This window comes from Gopherus evgoodei, chromosome 4 (assembly GCF_007399415.2).
Source record: "Gopherus evgoodei ecotype Sinaloan lineage chromosome 4, rGopEvg1_v1.p, whole genome shotgun sequence".
In the NCBI taxonomy this organism is placed as follows: domain Eukaryota; kingdom Metazoa; phylum Chordata; order Testudines; family Testudinidae; genus Gopherus; species Gopherus evgoodei.
In genome coordinates, this window is record NC_044325.1 from 11,389,553 (window position 1) to 11,409,764 (window position 20,212).

General features: G+C 42.8%; 1 protein-coding gene across 12 annotated transcripts in view; it reads left to right on the forward strand.

The window, feature by feature from the left end:
• Positions 1–20,212, forward strand: part of KTN1 (kinectin 1) — a 116,777-nt gene that overhangs the window by 77,299 nt on the left and 19,266 nt on the right. For 9 of the 12 annotated variants that reach the window (XM_030562969.1, XM_030562971.1, XM_030562968.1 and 6 more), the window contains 15 exons: positions 441–509; positions 3,488–3,525; positions 4,399–4,489; positions 4,644–4,712; positions 7,611–7,648; positions 8,308–8,398; positions 8,490–8,567; positions 10,146–10,183; positions 11,752–11,842; positions 11,945–12,013; positions 12,450–12,487; positions 13,676–13,766; positions 15,835–15,921; positions 17,911–18,000; positions 19,622–19,702. In XM_030562969.1, the coding sequence (XP_030418829.1) occupies positions 441–509; positions 3,488–3,525; positions 4,399–4,489; positions 4,644–4,712; positions 7,611–7,648; positions 8,308–8,398; positions 8,490–8,567; positions 10,146–10,183; positions 11,752–11,842; positions 11,945–12,013; positions 12,450–12,487; positions 13,676–13,766; positions 15,835–15,921; positions 17,911–18,000; positions 19,622–19,702 (1,059 nt within the window). The remainder of the gene's footprint in view (positions 1–440; positions 510–3,487; positions 3,526–4,398; positions 4,490–4,643; positions 4,713–7,610; positions 7,649–8,307; positions 8,399–8,489; positions 8,568–10,145; positions 10,184–11,751; positions 11,843–11,944; positions 12,014–12,449; positions 12,488–13,675; positions 13,767–15,834; positions 15,922–17,910; positions 18,001–19,621; positions 19,703–20,212) is intronic. The other 3 variants (XM_030562977.1, XM_030562978.1, XM_030562980.1) reach the window with 1 other exon arrangement.

The window sequence follows — 20,212 nt, forward strand, 5'->3', positions numbered from 1 at the left end:
AAACTACAAACGTACATATTGTGGGTAGGCAGTTTTTAAGAGGTCAGAAAGGGTTGACCAGTATTTGAGGAGTGTGTAAATTCCAAAAGAGGGGAGACTTGTTTCACAGTGGTAAAAATAAGAGAAGGAAGCTTTTTAGGCTAAAATAACAAAAAAAAAACAAAAAAAAAAAATTACTGACTTCCCTTGACCTGTAAAACTAGACTAGATAAAACATTAGATACTGCCAGGGCGTAGGGAGATTAGATCTAGGTGGGTCTTTTTTCCATCTTTAATTTCTATCCTAGTTCAGTTGGAGTCAATTTAATCGAGAGAGATATAAAAACTTGAAGGAGAATATTGCTTTTAAGAGGTATCATCCAAACAGCAGTGAACAAATTTGTTTTTGATCTTTCTTAAAACTGCGTTTTTCACTTTTCCTGTGTGTTTCTCTTTAAAAGGCACTGCGAGCAGAAAATTCATCCTTGAAAAAAGAAGTTCAAAATCTGCAAATTCAGCAATCAGAGCAGGTAGGACTTTAAATCCTAAATTGTATTACGTGCAAATTACATTAAAAGAACACTAAGATTTTAAAAGTCAGGCACTCAGAAGTTAGGAAATGCCATAACTGAGGTTGCCTGTGAGACTTTAATTTGGCACCTGTGTGTATGTATTATGAAGAAAACACTGTGTAGCTCGAAAGCTTGTTTCTTTTATCAACAGAAGTTGGCCCAATAAATAGGGCCCTACCAAATTCATGGTCCATTTTGGCCAATTTAATGGTCATAAGATTTAAAAAATCATCAATTTAGTTATTTTCAGCTATTTAAATCTGAAATTTCATGGTGGTGTTGTAATTCTAGGGGTCCTGACCCAAAAAGGAGTTGGTCACAAAAAAAGGCAGGGGGGTCGCAAGGTTATTGTAAGGGGGGTTGTGGTACTGCTACCCTTACTTCTGAGCTGCTCGCGATGGCGCTGCCTTCAGAGCTGGGCAGCTGGAGAGCAGCAGCTGCTGGCCGGGATCCCAGCGCTGAAGGCAGAACCTCCAGCAGCAGCAGTGCAGAAGTAAGGATGGCCTGGTGTGGTATTGCCACCTTTACTTCTGTGCTGCTGCCGGCGGGTGCTGCCCTCAGAGCTGGGCACCTGGTCAACAGCTGCTGCTCTCCAGCCACCCAGCTCTGAAGGCAGCACAGAAGCAAGGGTGGCAATACTGTCAGCCCCGTCCCCAAAAATAACCTTGTGACACTCCCTCCTCTCCCTGGCAACTCCCTTTTGGGGTTTCCCTTTTGAGAAACACTGGTCTCCCCTGTGAAATCTGTATTGTATAAGGTAAAAGCACACAATGTCTATCAGGGATGGTCTAGACAGTATTTGGTCCTGCCATGAGGGCAGGGGAGTGGACTCGATGACCTCTTGAGGTCCCTTCCAGTCCTAGAATCTATGAATAAGACCAGATTTTATGGTCTGTGACATGATTTTCATGGCTGTTATTTTGGTAGGGCCCTGCCAATAAGAGATTCTTACCCACCTTGCATCTCTATGCGTTGAGACAACCTTTGGTTACATAATCTTGTACAATTTTTTGATACCCACATGGGTATCAGCAGGGTTGGAACCATTAGATCAGATATTCAGATATTTGCTGACTGCAGAGGAATGGTGAGACTCAAGAATCTTGGGTTCTATTCTAGCTTCTGGAAAGGAGCAGGCTCTAGTGGGTATAAATTCTTCCATCTGTTCCCCCAAGTGGGACCCTCTTCTGCCCCAGCCCTTCCAACCCGTTCCTGACTTCTCTCTTCTCCCACTCCTTGCTCCTCATTCTGGCCCCATTCTCCTTAGCTAGCCAGTCCCAATCTCCATTCTGCAGGCATCTCATCCCAGTCTCTTTTTCCAGCAAGTCCTAGTCTCACCTCTCAGAATATCCCATCCCAGTCTCCTTGTCCCACCATTTCCAGTTCCATCCTGTGTATCTTCCCCATTCTCACTGGCTCCTAGTCTCTTACCTCCAGATCCTGAAATGGAATGCAGGATTCTGGATCTCACCATTCGTCAGCAAACATCTGTAAAACCCACTGGCAAAATCTTTCTCTATTCCCGTCTAGTGATGGCCTACAAAGAGGGTGACAACCTACTACTGCTATCAGTTACTCCATTAGCTCAAGTGGCAGAAGTCTGTCCCTCGTGATCTAAAGGTTCCAAACCTACTGATGACTCCTATAGAGTCTGTATGATACCATACAATGCAATTTCTGTATTTAGTATTTAAAAATAATAAAAAAAATCACCCTAGGAAATTACACACACAAAACCTATGTTCAAAATATTAAAGTTGCAAAGTCAAACCTTCAGATTGGAAAATGCCAGAAATAAGGTTGTGCTGGCGATCTAAATGTAGATATGAATTATGATGTCTAATTATATGATCAAAACTTTTAATGGTTTTTTTGGGTGGGGTTGTATGTGTGTCCATTATAGAATCCTCTTGTTTTATTCTTTGGGCAGTTGCAGGAGGCTGCTCACCTACTGGCACCAGGTTTCACCCAAGCAGCTCACGAGAGTGCTTTTAATACTGAAAAAAGCTCACGGGAAGCCTACTTAACTCGATACTTACTGATTTTGAAGTTTATGAATGTACAATATCTATCCCCATTCTCTATTTGCTTTACTGGCTGCTAAAATGCAATCTATAGTATAACAAATCCAGTGGCAAATCCCAACCCCTTTAAACCAGCCAGTTGGCAAAGGAGTTTCTCTGCCTCTTGCTTGCCCCAATATCTCAGCCCCCATCTCTCTGTCCTCCCCAAAGCTCAAGGAAATACAGATCATAACAATCTGATGATATCAAATAGTCTGTTAGGCACTATATGCTAATTTTTTTTTTAACTATATGTACGAATAAACCTACCCACTTAATTAGCAAAGCGTGACCTGCACTTGTACGCAGAGTTATCGATTGCACTGGGAGTGCTGTCTGTCGCCTGAAAAATGGACTGGTGACCTTAAGGGCCTGAGAGAGCCAGGCAGCGGTTTTGAGTCTTGTCTTTTTGGCCTGTGTTTGTACAGTGCCTGCTAGCCCAATGGGGTGCCTGTCCATGCCTAAGGCTCCTACATACTATGGTCTTTCCAATGCCTTTGTGGTCTGCCTTGACCATTGTTAAAGAAGCAGTTGCTGGGCTTTATCTCGTGAGGCATTGCCAGTTAATAGCTTATCTTGAACTTTTTCTTTTTGGGGAAAGTTATTCTGGAGCGTGCTGCAATAACTGAGTTTTGTAGTGATGGTGGGCACTCATCCACTAGGGACCACCACGGAAGCCATCAAACCGCTATCCTATGATAAAAACTTAGGGCCACCACAAACCCAGACTAAATTCAAACCAACATCTTAGAGCTTGCAGAGCTTTGTCCCATTACTGATCCCTGCACTCTCCAGGCCCTTTCCCTCCCACTAACCACCAGGTAGTTACTTTGAACTCTTCAGTCTCTCTGAACTAAATATTTGTTTGCTCAGGTTTCTTTCGAATCAGTGGTGGAAGAACTTCAGAAAGTGTAAGTAGTGTTATGAACCTATCATCCCTCTGCCCTAAACCTCATCCCTCTTTTCCAACTCCTCTTTGCTGTGTTCAGGGGTATGTTGCCTCTCCTGAACATTCCATTTTAGTCAGGTGCACAAAGTTTGCATGGCGCTGTGAGCTCTGAGCAACACGTTAAGCTAAAATAATGCTTCTGTAAATCCAGTAATAGATCTGCACCAAATAGTGTAGGGGTCAGGAGTTGATTGACATAGGACTCACGTTAGTTTTGCTAGTCCAGGCCTTAGGGTTCTAGGCCTGTCCTTGTTCACTAGGTGCTGGACCATTAGATTATTGACCGGTTCTCCTTTAATGTGCGTGAAAGGAGTGGATTTGTATTTCTTACTCTTGAAGTTTAAGAAAAACAAAACAGCAGTAAATATTTTGCTGAAGCACATTTGCCAGAACTTGAAATCTCAAGGTAGACGTGTGGCCTACTAGGACTACTGCTGCTGATTACAAACCAAACTAGGTACCTACCAACTAGGGTGAACAGACGGCAAGTGTGAAAAATCGGGATGGGATGGGGGTAATAGGAGCCTCTATAAGAAAAAGACCCAAACATCGGGCCTGTCCCTATAAAATTAGGACATCTGGTCACCCTACTACCAACGATGCACAGAGCTCATTATTGCAAAAGCAAGCTTGTACCACATTGCCGTATCCCCCTCCTTCCGCTATCCTGGGTGTGTGTAGGATACCCACTTGTGTGATTCTGATATACAGATGTACAGCACCGAGCACAGAGGGGCCTGTCTGGGGCTCTTAGGGGCTATTGTGATGTTAATAATGAAGATTGCTTACGCTAGTTCAACTAGCTTGTGATGTTTCCTCTCTGTTATGTGCTAAGAATCCGTGAGAAGGATGGAAAGATAAAATCGGTGGAAGAACTCCTGGAGGCTGAAGTCCTCAAAGTTACAAACAAGGAGAAAACGGTTCAGGTACCTATCAGAGTTGTGCTGTTGCCTTTCTGTGTCTGTGCCATTAACTTCCATTTCTTTGTTCTTGCCTTGCAATTAGTAGTGATAGACTTGTAGAATACATGTGATGGTGCTTTCTCAATGGTCCAATCCTGTCTGTTTTGTCATTGAAAAGGCTTTCACACAGGAAATAGAGGCTCTGAAGGAAGAAGTAGGACATTCCCAGCTTGAGATGGAAAAACAGGTAAAATTCCTTAGAGCTGGAAGTATGAGGCAGCCTTGCAATGGATGCTTGCTTACTAGCATATCTGTTCTAGTACGTCAACTGTTTTACTGGGGCCTTTTTTTCAAGTGTAAAAATTAGTGCAAAAATTAACTTCACTTTTTTCTAGGTAAATATCAGGGTTAATACTGGGGGGACAGAAAAATAACCCAAGGAATAGAGAAAAGAGAGTACTTCTGACCCAACTCCTGGCTCCAGCAGGAGAGATGGTGGCCCAGGTTACCAAGCCACCATCTCTCCTGCTGAACGGGGCCCAGAAGGCGTGGGGCTGGAGGGGGCACCATTTACTCACTCTGCCTCCTTTTACCCCTTCTGCTTCCAGGCCCGCTCTGGAAGGAGAGATGGTGGATCAGTTACCTGATCTGCACAGGTTATGGAGCCGCCATCTCTCCTGGAGCAGGGAAACAGGTATCTGGGGTTCCCCTTGGGTCTATCCAGGTTACCCGAGATGACCTTTCCTTCCAGAACAGGGAGTCGGGTCTAGGGAGTTTTGGCACTTTATTTAGGATTTGAGCATTGATGTACATGTATGCACATGTGTATGTGTCTTACACAGCCTTACTTTAACAGACAGTCTCGCATTAACATTTAGACTAACTTATTTTTAACATAAACACACCTACCTAATGTAGTGTATTGGATTTTCTTAATATCATCAGTCTTTTCGTGTTCCTTAGTGACCCAAAATTCAGATGCAGTTGAGTAAAAAACAGCTTTTTGTAAAACCGGGGAATTTTTTTCTTAAAAATGTCTACAAACCAAAATGAAGCCCTTGGTTATAGGGTACAAAACTATAAAGATACACTCTAACAGATGTCTTCCTCAGCAACCCCATAACAGATACTCAGAGTCCTGTGCTTGCTAGTGAAAGACTTGGTGAGAACTCCTGTAGCTCTCAGCTCTGCGCAGTTAGTTCCAGCAGTTACACGCCTTCGTTTCGTAGAGCCCTGGCACCCTCTAGTGCCTCCAGTGTTCTGTTCCCTTTGACTGCAAACAGTGAAGGAGCTTCCTCTTACTGTCCTGCATCAGCTGCTCTACTAGCTAAAAGCTACTGGGTCAAAAATGGTTCTTGTCCAAATTTTCCTCCTGTCTGATCCTATCCATCCCCTCTAAAGCTAGAAGGTCTGTGCTCTTGGCCTTTCTGTTCTCCAGGTAAACATACCAGCCATTCTCTTCCCCTAGCCAGTAGTTGAAAACAAGTCTTTGCAGAGTGAGTTTTCACTCCATCTACCAGGAGCAAAGAGGTAAAAGTCCGATGTCCTAGTTTATCTAGTGTCCCAAACAATGGGACTACTGTCCCTATTTAGGATACTCTTGTCCAGGCAGTCTTCTCCATTTTGCTGTCAGGAAGTTGCTTGATTTTTTGCCTATACTTTATTTTTCTTGATTTCACCTTGTTGTTCCTAGTTATACCTCGATGCACTACCCTTACTCTTGCCTATTGTCTGTGCTCATCCCCTTCAAATATTTAGAGCAGTGGTTCTCAAAACGTTTGTCTTGGTTTGCGCCCTTTCACACAGCAAGAGTGTGAATGCTACCCCCCAACCCTTATAAATTAAAAACATAGTTTTTTTTAAGTTACGCTATTATAAATGCTGGAGGTGAAGCAGTGATTGGTGGTGGAGGCTGATAGCTCATGACCCCCACCTAACAACCTGATGGGTCACCACCCCATTTGAGAACCCCTGACTTAGAGGGTGTTCGTCAAAGTTATACGTAATTTTTCTGTCTAATCTTTTCTCCTAAAGCAATCTCTCTTGGTCTTGATGATTGCTCTGCTTTTTTCCCTTAATCCTCTGGTAGCGTGCCCAGAATTGAACACAATATGCAGCTGCAGTCTCATGAGAGCTAGATAGGACACCACCTCCTTGAAGTGCTGCTCCGGGAGGTGAGAGCTGTGCTCGTGCAGTGCATTGTGGGAGACTTTGTGAAACCACCAGGGCACTGTGGAGCGTTAACAGAGTGCTAGTTGAACCCTTTTGGCTAGTCAATCCACACTGGCACCAAAATGACTGAGGACCCAACACTGTCTAGCTCTGATGCATAGTCTGCTCTCAACAGTAACTAGTTCCCCTGTAAATTGTTTGATGCACTGGTGGGTATGGACATGAGGTGTTTTTATAGTAGTACAAACATTACTTCGCATGATGCATTTCTCTGCTGTAGACAAGGCCTTGGAAATAATTCAGGTTTTAATGCAACACTGGAGCAGGGCACTACCTACTGGAATTAATGGCCTTTGAGCTGTTGTGATTCCTGCCAGGTCTCTTGCTAGGAGTATGCACTGTAGACTTTTTTATAGTCTGCTGTTTTGATATAGAATTTAAATGAAAAAATATTCCAGGTAAGCTTTGTCTCCCTTTCATCCACCCACAAAAATTAAATACTCTATTTTGGCATCCTTCTTTGAACAGAGACTTAAAGGACCACTGGCAGTCTGGAAATCCTATTTAAAAATCTCTTGTGTTCAAATCTAAATTAATAAAAGAGATCATCTGTTTTGAACTTCGCTCAAGGTGGCTAGTGGAACAAAACGGATGTCTTTAGGGTCCATTTATGCCTCTGGTTCTCGTACACTGGCCCAGTGCTGGAGTGCTTCTATTTCTGACCCTGCAGGGAGTATGCTAAATCATTATGGAAAGTGTGTAAATGATAACATTCAGTTTCGTAACTCTTTCCTACAGATCTAAACTACTAGACACTGACCCTTTTAACAATCTCTCTAATGGCCTTGTTTTCCCATTCTTCCTCCCCAAACTAATTTTAATAGTTGTCTGTTTGCTTAGCTGTATATACTGGACTTTGGTGTGGATAGCCCAGTCTTATAGAAGTGATTGAGTACCAAATGTTTGTCTTTAGGTATCAATTGCTTCACAAGTCAATGACCTTCAGAACCTGTAAGTACTGTTACTTTAACAGAAGCGTATAATCTGCTCTATGGCATCCTTCTTCAGATTTTGTTTTAAGAACATTTCAACTTCTCTAATGTCCATTCTGTGTGAAATGAGCAAATAGTGTTGTTGGACAAGCATCCTTATTGCGAATGCCATTGCCATAGCGGGGCTATTTGCTGAGATCACCGAGCAGGTTATCAAGTGTTCAATGGGCATAAAGACCCAACTACTTGATAGGTGCTACATCCAAGTCAGAGTTGAGAACGCTGGCAGGGCAGTGTGGGACATTTATACTGGAATCCTTTCTGTACTTATGTGGAAAAATACGACTTAAATCTCCATGACTATCCATTCAGCCCCTTTCGCGTGGAGCGGGGAAGTATCTTGAGACAAGGAGAAATGGTGTATAGAATCACTGCAGTATATATCAGTGCAGAATTTCAGTCCACTTTGATTTAATGAGCTGTAGCATTGATCAAGTGCGTCTTTCATTTCACTCTGCTTTTGCAGGAGCTTGAAAGTGTTTGTACTCCTGTTCAGCTGGCATAAACTGCAGTGGAGCCTTGGATCATGCAGCCTGCTCTAGTTTGTTATGCACTTGCTGCACAGTTTTAAGTTCTTTTTCAAATGACTAAAACACTTTTTTGTGCATAATGGTACAGGTTGAAGGGAAAGGAAGAACAGATGAAAACTATGGAGGCCTTATTGGAAGAGAAGGAGAAAGATATTGCTAAGAAAGGAGAATCGTTGCAGGTAAACTTTTTTTATATTGTCCAGCGAAGTGTTTGATGCAATAACTATGAATACAGAATTTACAGACACTTAAATCTTTTTCTCTCCAAAGAGTCAACAAGATACAATTACCCACTTAACCAGTAAAGTTCAAGAGCTAGAGCAACAGAACTCGGAACAGCTACAGCAGGTATGGATTCCAGAGCAGAATGGTCTGGCAATGTCTTTGGGTTTTTGTAAAGGCATGGGCCATCCCAGTGTGCCCCAGTGCAGCATTGTGGGTGCACTCTGCCTTCCTGCCCTGTCAGGGGAAGTTAACAGATTCACTTTCACAGGGCAAGGAGGAGCCAACACACATTAACAAAATAACATTTCTCCTTTTACTAAGGTTTCAGGACCGTAGCAAGTACAGTAAACAGTTCATAGGGTCCTCACCTCCTCTGGGTCAGAGCTCCCAACTTAAAGTTTACAGAACAAACCCTCTGGTTAGGTTAGTCTCCTAGGGCCTGAGGAAAAGCACTGCTGCTGCCTGTATGGCTGCTAGTTCCAATATGCTTCCCTCTCTCTAGTTCAGCTTCCTGTTCCTGTTGAAATAGCCAGCCCTAGGATGAAGCAGGGCCTTCTTGTTTACACCCCAGTCTGACCCTTCACACTTTTGCTTCTACTTTATGGCCCATTTGAAAGGACAGGCCCTGGTTTAACTTAGTGATTTTAAACCCATTTAGGACTTGTATACACTTGAAAGTTAATTTGTATTAAGGTAGAGTGTGAATTTAAAGTGCAATATCCATTCTGGAGTAACTCCATATGTAGACAATCCTTTGGTTAAACCAGTGCAAAAGATTCTGCGAACATGCTTATTTCGATTTGCAATGGCTTTGTCGTGGTTTAGCTTGAGTTGATTAAGATGAGGCTAAAGTTGCAGAAATAGCAAAAAGGAGGGGATTTCTTACCAATAGTGGCGGTAGCAGTGATCTGGAGCCTTTGAAGTTTGTGAACTTTATCACATTTATCTGCTTTTTGGCACCTTGAGGCTGAACTGCAGTGGTGTGCACTTCTTGGAGTTCTTTGTGCAGACCACATGGTAATTGTAGCGAGTGCAGACTGCCTGTCTTTCAGTGTCTCAGACAGATGTGAGTGTGACATAGACACAAGACAGAGCATCCATCTCCTGGGTGCACTTAAAGCCCTTGCCTGGAATCTGAGTGCCTCTCCCCTTTGATTTTATCACAGAAGTTGTGATGGGCTGGGATTTTGCTCTTTGTTCCCTACATGGGGCACCAAAGGGCTGGCATGCAGCATGATCTCAAGGTAGGTTGCTGCTGCATGAATTAAATCTGCAGTGCTGAAATTTTGGTTCATTTTTTCTGAGGGCAAGAGGTGGTGCCAAACACACACTCTGTCTTAAGTCAGTCCTGTAGCCAGGGAGTATTTTATCCCACTGGTGGCTGGAGGTGGTAGAGGCTGGTTGAGTTAGATTTGTGCCAGTTGGCATCAGTTTTGTGGGTTTTTTGTTTAAAATTTGGTGTCATGTGGTTTTGGAGCAATATAGATGTTTAAACTCAATTGACCTAAAACCCTTTGGTCTTTCCTAGAAAAGTGACACTTCATTCTCTGTAGTTCCCTTTGTGAAGTGCTTTGAGATCTACTGATGAAAGGCGCTCTATAAGAGCTAGTTGTCGTCATTCCGACTGACGTAAATATTCACTGTTAAACTGAAGGTGTTTACTGTGCTGTCGGTATGGATCTGAATGTTTCTTTTTGATAGGTATCTACTGTGTCACAAACCCAGGATCTGGAGATCTTGTAAGTATGCCTCGCAGCTTCTCAAGTGTCCTCGTCTGTGCTTTCTGGTCTCTGTGCTGTGATTAGTGGTCTGAGCATTGGCCTGCTAAACCCAGGGTTGTAAGTTCAATCCTCGAGGGGGGCCATTTGGGGATGGGTCCTGCTTTGAGCAGGGGGTTGGACTAGATGATCTCCTGAGGTCCCTTCCAACCCTAATAATCTATGAAATTGAAATGTGTGGGACTTCATTGTGGGAATTTTCATGTTCTTCGCTGTAATAAGCTTTAGTGCTGATAGAAGCACACCGGCCTGACTAAATACTAATGTGCATACACAGAGCAGAAGGAAGTGATCATAGAGGCTTCTTGAATTTCACTAGAATCTTAACGCATGCTTAGGGGCTCTTATGTGTTCAGCACTCTCAGTATTCTGTTCTGTCCCCATCTCCCTTGACATTAAATATATGTTTGACAAAGTGGCCAGGGTCTGTGCTGCATCAAAGGGTACGTCTACCTGGCCCTGGCAGCGAGCCTTCAAGTGCAGGTTGACAGGGTTGGGCTTGCACTACCATGCTAAAAATAGCTGTGTATACGGCACTTTTAAACTGGACCTTGGGTTCTGAGATCAACTTGCTACTACGGGCTGTTTAGAAATACCCACTCAGGCAGCAACCAACTAAACAACAAGAGATACAGATGGCTGATTTACCTCCACAGGACTCCTGAAGCACTCTACCACTTGATTTGTAAAGTTACGTTTTCCATTGTCTTTTTGCTTTCATGCTAACCGTTAGCGTGACACTATCTAACGTGAAGAGAGATAATGGATGCGTGTATTCGGTGTTTCATAAGAGAGTTGCTTTAAACGTCTTTAGAGTCAGATAGCTTAGTGTGCTTCTCAGAGAGACAATTCATAGATTATAAAGCCGGAAGGGACCACTGTGAACATATAGTCTGCCTGCCTATAACACAGGCCCATATTGACAGTGATGGAGAATCCACCACAACGCTTGGTAATGTCCCACGCCTGTTCAGCCCAATAAAAGAGAGATGGACTCGCCTTCCACAGTCTTGAAACATCATCCCTGGCCATGTGCCTCAGGTGACACTCTAGCTACTTCTGGGCCAAACCTGGGATTCCAGGTTGAAATCACAGAAGCCAGGTTTAATTCTTCTAGGGAGCTAGCTGGAGGGGGATTTGTGACCTTTCCCTGTTTCTGGTTTGAATGTTATGTACGTTGATGGTGACTAAATGAATTTGCCGTTTAGTGACATGTGAAAATGACTCAGTAGCTTCTGGCCAGTTCTTAGTGGGATGGTATCTGCAGTATCACAGCTGGTGCTATTTTTGGCTTTCTTGGCACAGAGATCATAGATTGCTTGTATGTGGAGACTACTTTGTGCTGTGGTGATCCCTGTGGATTGACCTTGCTTGGCAGCATCTTATGTAATGTATATGCTGTAAATGTCCAGGCTTAATTTCTTGATTGTTGTGAAGCTAGCCCTCTTTAGAATATCAAACTCTCTTATCCAAAGTGGTGCTTATTTTTTAATCAATGCACTTTTTGATTTCCCGAATGAACATCACAGATTGAAAGAGAAGGAAGAAGAGGTGAAGAAGATGGAGGCTGTGTTAGAAGAAAGAGGGAGAGAAATTACAAACAAAGGAAAACAGTTACAGGTGAGATGTTAATGGAGAATAAGCATCCCATGCACTAGTGTCCTGAGTGGTAAACAAGAGTGCATGGGTGTGAAGATAATGTCATCGCTTCTCTTTATACAGGAGGCACAGAAAGAAAACGAATTGTTTAAAATGCAAATCCAAGAATTAAAGCAAGAGACTCATAAGCAGGTATGGCTCCCACTTTGACTCTGATAACTGACATTGATGGGGCTTGTTGCTGTGAGTATGCACAGCAGGCTAATCCCCATTATTTATCAGCTGCACCAATCCTGGAACAATTTAAAGACATGTTAGGGGAATTTGTAACTGTTTCCCAGTTGCTAGATATCTGGTCCCTCTGTCCCTACTCTCCACTTTATTTTGTGGGTCTGCATCCATGCTGCAGTCTTGATTACCCCACCACATTGCTCCTCTGCTTTGCATTCACTACCTTTCAGGCCACGTTTTGCAGTCACCAACCTTCTGGCCAAAAAGACTGGACAGGAGGCTGCTAATGTTGCTGCTTGATCTGGCAGGGAGCGCTGGTGAGCAAAGCAAGGCACCTCCTCAACAGTACTCCCAGCTACTGTTAATCCATTTTAATGTATTTCTGATCTGTTTGTAGGCGTCTCTGGCTGTCCAAAGCGACGAGCTGCTGCAAGTGTAAGTATTGCTGGTAATTGTTTTTTAATACACGTGACTTCCATTATTGCACTGAAAACTCATACCTACTACAAACCAGATGGATTTTCAAAAGCTGCAGGCATGCAAGTGAGAAATGACCGTAATAAGTTAGGTGTCTGGTAAATTGGAGCTTCACAGATGTAACTCTCCGAATCGCAATCGCTAGCTCAGGTGTTCTGCAAACCCTGAATCTCTCATATTCTATGTTGAGGGCACAGTGGGAGCAAGCCATTTCTTAGAGTTTAAATTTAAATACGCTCAAGGTTAATGGGCTAGCCTAATCCTTCTGGTGGCTGAGATGAAAATTCATTTAAGGTTCCAAGCAAAGTGAATTTTTAGATCTTTGCTTCCCAGTGCATTCTTGTGCATGTCATGAAATTGCCTGGCTGGCCTAAGTATCATCTTGAGGAAAAGCTCAGGAATGACAGGGTGTTACAAGCTAGAAGTGAAGCATACTGAAAGAATTGTGTTAAAGGTTATGCAGTGCTTGCTTACAGTGTGTGTAATGGTCTCATGCTCTCGTTCTCATGCATTAAAATGTGCCACATTTTTTTTCTCTACTTGGTTTACAATCACTTAAATACTGCTGAATACCTTGCACTGGGTTCTACGGATCCAGGCAGACATGCTCCCTACTCTAGAGAGCCTGCAGTCTAAAATAGACAGGAAGTAAAACATCCCTTGCAGAAGCGGAGGGAGTAGATAACTAAGGGTGAGCTTTTGAAAAGGGTTTCTGGAAGAAATGGGTTTTGAGGAGTGATCTGAAGAAAGGAGTCTGGCAGGCTAAGGGAGAGGGGTGCTGGCCCGAAGAGAGGGGCAGTTGGATTAAGTGCTGGGGGGAGGGCAAAGTGGGGGGGACTAAAATGAGCAGTAAGACAAAAGCATTGGAAGCAAGAGGAGGATTATGAACAAAGATGTAATGGCACAATTATGCAAGACCTTTCAGATGAGGACTAGGTGTTTGAAATTGCACACTTGTTCAGTGAGTACTGCATGATGATGATGCTGTGCAAGATGGGTGGATCTCTCCAAAACTGCCCTGTTTTGCATGCAGGCTACATTAATCTGCCTTCGCTACAAGCAAAGTGGCAGAAGGAGAAAATCTCAATATTTCATTCTAAGTATCTTGCATGTGAAGATTTGTGACTGAGTGTTCTGCTAATTCAGTATTGCAGGGAAAGAGACCAAAATCACCAGTCTCCAAAATGAGCTCGGCTCCCTGAAAAATGCTGTTGAGCAACAGCGGAAAAAGAACAATGTAAGTAAATTCTTCAAAAGCTCAAGGGGTATTTCTGCGTGCACAAAACTAAACAGTGCCCAATATTCTGCTGCCATGAAAACAACTTCTGTTCTATAGCCCTGTACCGAGTTGTGTGCTCACGTCATTTCTCCTTTGGGAACAGCTACCCTAAGAATCCCTTTGTTTGCCAAACATTTGAGTTTTGCTATTAAATCTTTGTACATTCCCCTTCCCCAGTGGTTAAGAGAAATTGCTGGAGAGCAAGATCTAATGGCATTCTCATAAACGTAAATTTAACGTGGTTAACTGTACTGTCAAATTTAGAGTCTCACTGGGGAAAAAGATGGTTACAGTTATCTGATTTGTGTGTTGGACAGCACAGAAAAATAATACCCCTCATGACTCAAATCTGGCTTCCCCCGTTTCTAAAAATGTATAATCCCAGTTCTTACAGTGAAAAGTGAAGGGCAGCAAGCGTCCCTTCTACTGCAGCCATGGTAGCACTCCGGTCATCAGCTGATGGGTGAAACAAAGTGATGCTTGCACTCATCTCTTCTCACGCATTAACCTACTGCATTGCTTCCACAACATGCATAATCTGTGCCAGGCTGGACAACAGGAGTCTGGAGCCCGGAGCCCATGGTTGCTATGGGTGTTTTAATAGGAGAAAATGAATATATAAACATTGACAAATCCAACAGATCAAACCTATTTATAAAGCAAAACAGCGTGTAAGAATCTCTAATGCACATGAGTCAAGAAAATTATGGCTGCCTGATGTAAAAGGGACACCTGTAATACAAGAAAATGCTAAGAAGAGAACTTGCTAGCCTGTCTATGGTGAGCAACAACATAGCTTCAAAGCAAAGCCAGAAATGGTGGGGAGTTGACCAATGAACATGTGTTTTCAAAGAATAGTCAGCATGGGGAAGTAAGTTGACCTCATCTCTTGTATTCCTGGCTCATATTCTGTGGAATGCCAGGTGTACGTGCCCCCTTCACTGCACATGCAACTCCAGTTAAGGCTAATGGGAGACCACACCCTTAGGTTCACGCCACAGTTTAGCGGGGACTTGCTTGCTTTTCTGTAATGACTGCATTGCTGTTGGGATCTTCAGGTGACAGAAGTGGTGATGCAGAAATGTTGAATGGACGTTTGGACTTCATGCTTTTTGTCTAGTAACTAAAAATGCAGCGGTCTAATCAGTAGCTTGCCAAGGACTTACTGTTTGTCTTGATGGCTGGAAAAGGCAAGTTCCCAAGTACCAGCAGTCTTTCTTCCCAACCCCAACCTTTCCCTTTTCAGATAACGGAGGTGTAATATTTATCTTCACATTGTTACCTAATTACCTCAGACTCCAAACTGCGAAATATGATCTATCTTGTGGAGAATGTGCATGATGTCCTTACCAAGAAAGAAGTAGGAGCACAGCAAATTACTGCGTCATTCACGAGCAGATTAGGAATGTGCTCATCACTCTGGCGAAACTCTCAAATTAAAGGGGATGAGTTAGAAATGAAGCTGGGGTCTCTTTAATTCCATATAGTGAGGATGAGTTTTGTGTAATAATGCAAATCGAGGCCCTGATCCCATGCTTGGGTGCCAGGATCTACCTGTGGGGATCCTATTGCAGGATTGGGATTTAAGCATATACACTTCCATGTGTATTTAGCGTCATTCTAAATTATGCAGCTCCACATGCCTAAGCTTTGTTTTGTAATCTGTGGTTTGGTGTCTCTGTTCCTCACTTCTGAGTACTTTCCGCTTTCCTCTCACAAGTGCAGTCAAAGTGCAGGGTTGTTAGCCCAGTAATAATATGCTTGCAGTACAATAACAACGGGGACAATTCTGAATACATGGGTGGGTGTATGTGTGGGAAATTGGCATTTTTCTTTCTTCATTCAAACTCTTAAACATCCCACTTGTTTTTGCTAGTGTACGTCATCTTATTCAGCAAAATCATCTTGCAGTAACCAGCATTTAAATGCAAATTACTGAGTGTAATGCAAAATATACCTCTAAAGTAAAAGCAGAAACAGTTTGAATATTGGATGAACTGAAATCATTCTTTCTAAAAATGATTAGGACCTTCGGGAGAAAAACTGGAAAGCAATGGAAGCATTGGCATCAACTGAAAAATTGCTGCAGGACAAAGTGAACAAGACTGCCAAGGTTGTAAGGTTAACTGGTAGAAACAATGCGTTAAGCTAGAAACAAATCTGCAGCTGGTTTTTTAATTCAGACTGAAGCATTTAACTTTTACTGCAATTTAAACAGTCTGTTCTGAATGAGCTTTCATATACTTTCACCTCTGCTTCTACCTGTCGTCTTAAATTGCTTTTATTTTTCTTAATTTGTGGGCATGCTGATTTGTTTTTGTTTGCATAATTGTTAGAATCATTATCCTTGTGGTGAACTGTCAAAAGCCAGACCCTAACCCTTATGCCTGAACTGCTTTCAGTGGTCAGTGGCCTTTCGCTTTGATGTCAGGCTGAATGAGTTTATTGCCTAATGAACAGGAACAACTGGATTATTTTAGAAAACCTTGATAAAAATTGTGCCCCCCACTTCAGTGGGAAATTCATATTCCTGAAAGAATGGGAAGCTCCAGCTCCCACTGAAACACATGTTCAGAGTGAAATCATGGAATTGTGAATGGGTTGTTCTGAAAGGAAACTTTTTGGCCTGAAAGTCCTGAAATGTCAAAATAGTAGACGCGCTGCTTTATTTAAAAAGAGGAAGGAAAAGCATGTTTGCGGGGAGGGTCAGCTAGCCAGAGGAAGGGGGAAATAGCACTGAATCTCAAAGTTGTTTCAAAAGAAAGCTACATGCTCTAGCTCAGCCCAACATTCTGAGACATAGGCGTATGTAGCTGCTTCTCGCTACATTTAATTGCTCTTTCTTAATCTGAAGATTTTTTTCATGAAACTGGTATTTGCTTCTTTCGGTGAAGCCTATCTTGCTGAAAGCTAACATTGAATTTAACTGTGTAGCTTCACGGCCTCATCTCTCTCCCATCTGTCTCTGACACTGGATCCCAAACTACTAAGGCTGCAGATGTCACTTTCGGCTGAGTAACTGCAGAGTAGGAGGCTCAGTAATCTACAAGTCAAATTTTAAAAAATTGTATTAGTGAGCACAGTTGGTGCAGCTTGCCTTGTTTCAAAATAAATCCAAAGATCCTGAATAAAGAAGAGTGTGTTTAAATGACTGGCAAAAAGTCCATACAAACCCATCTATTACAAATATGGTAACCAAACATTTCGTAGGTGGTTCTTTTTAATATTAAGGTGCCCGAAAATAATACTTTGTTTTGTCATTGGGCTCATATGGCCACAAACTGTAAAACACGCACAAAAAAGGCAAAGGAAACGTATAGAATCTCACCCAGCTCTAATGATGATTTTCCATTTCATCCAGGGCTCTGAGAGAGGTGGCGGGAGGGAGGAGCTACCCATTAAGTATAGTAAAATAAAATCTGGAAAAGATAACATTGCTTTCTTGGCCTGGTTCAAGTGTGCATTAACACAGTTTCTTCTTTGCCTTATAATTATAAATTAGGGGGTTCTGTTGGGGTGATTTAAAAAAGAAAAGGATAAAGTTGATCAGAACCAATGTGGATTCTTTCTAAGGTCCAATTCCTAACTTTTTACTATTAAAATATCACTTAGTTTTTATTACTGATTTGAAGTGTCTACATAATCTGAGCATAAGCTTTCGTGGGCTGCAGCCCACCACGAAAGCTTATGCTCAGATACATTTGTTAGTCTCTATGGTGCCACAAGTACTCCTCTTCTTTTTGCGGATACAGACTAACACGGCTGCTACTCTGAAACTGTCCATAATCTGAGTATGCATTTTCTCTGCACAGTGTAGTCCATGTTCTGACAGGATGACTGAGCACGGCTATAAAATTCCATAGAATGCTTTAGATTGGAGCGCAATGTTATGCAAATAAAAAACCCCAAATCAGAAACTATGTGAAGGCCAAGTTCTGAAGTAATTCAGTTTCAGAAAAATGTTGGCCATATTTGAAATAATGGAGCCTGTGTTAGTCTAAAACTAAACCCTGGCTTAGATGCATGATTTTAGGCCTAGAAAAGGATATTGCCATGTCTGTGAAATGTATTGCTTCATGAGACCCATTCTCTCTCAATGCAGGAGAGGCAGCAATACTTGGAGACTGTGGAGATGGAAACTAGAGAATTGCTGCAGAAACTGTTTCCCAAGGTGTCTCTTCCTTCCAACTTGGTAAGATAAGCTAGTATGTGCATTCCATTGCATCTAAACTGTCATACTCTTTACGTACCCTGCCAACTGGTAACAGCTGGACACATGGTGCACACAGCAAGTCTCTGCAAAAAAAAAAAAAAAAAAAAAAATTTATATTACTGTTGCCTCATGCTGCCTCCTCAGGATCTGTGTCAGCCACCTGTTAGATCTTGACATTTGCCAAGATTGCGAACTTTTTAGGGCAGGTACTTGTTTACTGCCTAGCACAGGGGCCTCAATATCTGACTGGAGCCTTTTTAGACTCTGCTGCAATATAAATCATTACTGGCCTGATTTCCCACATGGGCTGAGCCTTCCCCTCAACTCCCATTAACAGACCTTTTTTAGGCTGTTTCTAAAGTAGTTTTATAACCAGCGACGAAACTGGTTTGAGTCCAGAATGTCTTCAAAGATACAGAAAAGTAGTGTGCTTGATTCTGAGAGTTCACCTCAACGCGTGGAGAGGAATCGAGGCTACAAAACCTGGGGCTCTAGTTTGTTTTAAAATCTTAGGAGCATTTAAAATGAACACTTAACACAGAGAGGTGCTGACTTTCTACTGTGTCAAGGAGTGTTTGACCCCCACTCTGCCCTAGGCTCCCCTCCCCCTTGCCACTTCCCACCCTCTTCAGCACCCTCCCCCGAGTGCACATGATCTTGAACAACTGATTGTGGCAGGCGGGAGGCACTGGTAGGGTGAGGTGCTGATTGGTGGGGCCACTGTCAAGGGGGAGGTGCTGATCAGGGAGGCTTCTGGTGACCCACCATTTTTCTCCAATGGGTGCATCAGCCCTGGAGCACCAACGGAGTTGGCACCTATGCTCTTACATAGCCACCTTCCTGGTGAGGTCTTTGCGTCTGTGTGGCAATAGCCAGTTTCATGTACAAGTAGCCGTGTTAGTCTGTATCCACAAAAACAACAAGGAGTCTGGTGGCACCTTAAAGACTAGCAGATTTATTGGGCATAAGCTTTCATGGGTAAAAACAAGGCCAATTCAATCAGTAATTCAGTAACTGGACATCACCTCATCAATTATTGAGTGGACCACATCCACCCTGGTTGAATTGGCCTTGTTTTCACTTATTCTCCACTTATAAGGTAACTTCCTTCTCTTCATGGGCCAGTATATTTATGCCTATATCTGTAATTTTCACTCCATGCATCTGAAGAAGTAGGTTTTTTACCCATGAAAACTTATGCCCAAATAAATCTGTTAGTCTTTAAGGTGCCACTGGACTCCTCGTAGTTTCATGTACAGGGATCTTGAGAAATGATGCTCTCCAGGTCCCCAGAAATACCCGTTGCCACATCCTAGCATCTACAGGTGACATAAATACACAAGTTTTTAGTATCTACCCCTTTGGAAACTACCATTTTGAAATGTGTCACTCCCTCTGGGACTCTTAACTGTCAGGTTAGTTTGTGCACAAAACTGAATCTGCAACGTCTTCAGATAGGCACTGTGCATTAGATTCCCACTCACTGAACGTTGAAAATCCACACCATAATTTCCAGTAGGAAACAAGTGTTTCTAAAATAAGCTCCCTGTTCAGATTTTAAATTGTGGATGGTTTTAATTGCATGCATCTTTCCAAACAGAGTCACAAGGAATGGATAGATGGGTTTGAAAAGATGGCAAGCGAATATTTACAAGAGGCCTCAGGGTCAGAGGAAGTTAAGGTCAGTACAAATAGCGTAAGGTACCCTGTGTGTAGCACAGATCTGTTTAAACTTGTGAATTGCTTATAAGGTTCAAATCAGATAACAGGCTGTGTAAAAATTGACATCCATAATGATATTAACAAATATCTATAATGAAGGGATCTGAACACTTTGTAAAAAGTCAAACAAAATCTTTCAAAATTGTGACAGCGACACTACATAGTGATGTAAAAAGAACTGATGGTTCCTTTGAGAACTTGTCCATGTGGATTCCATTATTGGAGCATATGTGGCACCTGCGTGCGAGATTCTTTTGGTGGTCGGTGTCTGTTCGGGCCACACCTGCACCCTAGGTCTCCTCATATCCCACTCACCCAAATGTGTGATGGGTGGAGTGGGCCCAAATGTCCCTCGTTTCCTTCTTGCCCCCTGTGGCAAGGAGGCTGAACCCCAGCAGTGTCTGCCTGCTTTTCTGGGCTATTGTTAATTAGTGCAATCTTCTGGACGCCGTATTGGTGAAGGAGTCGA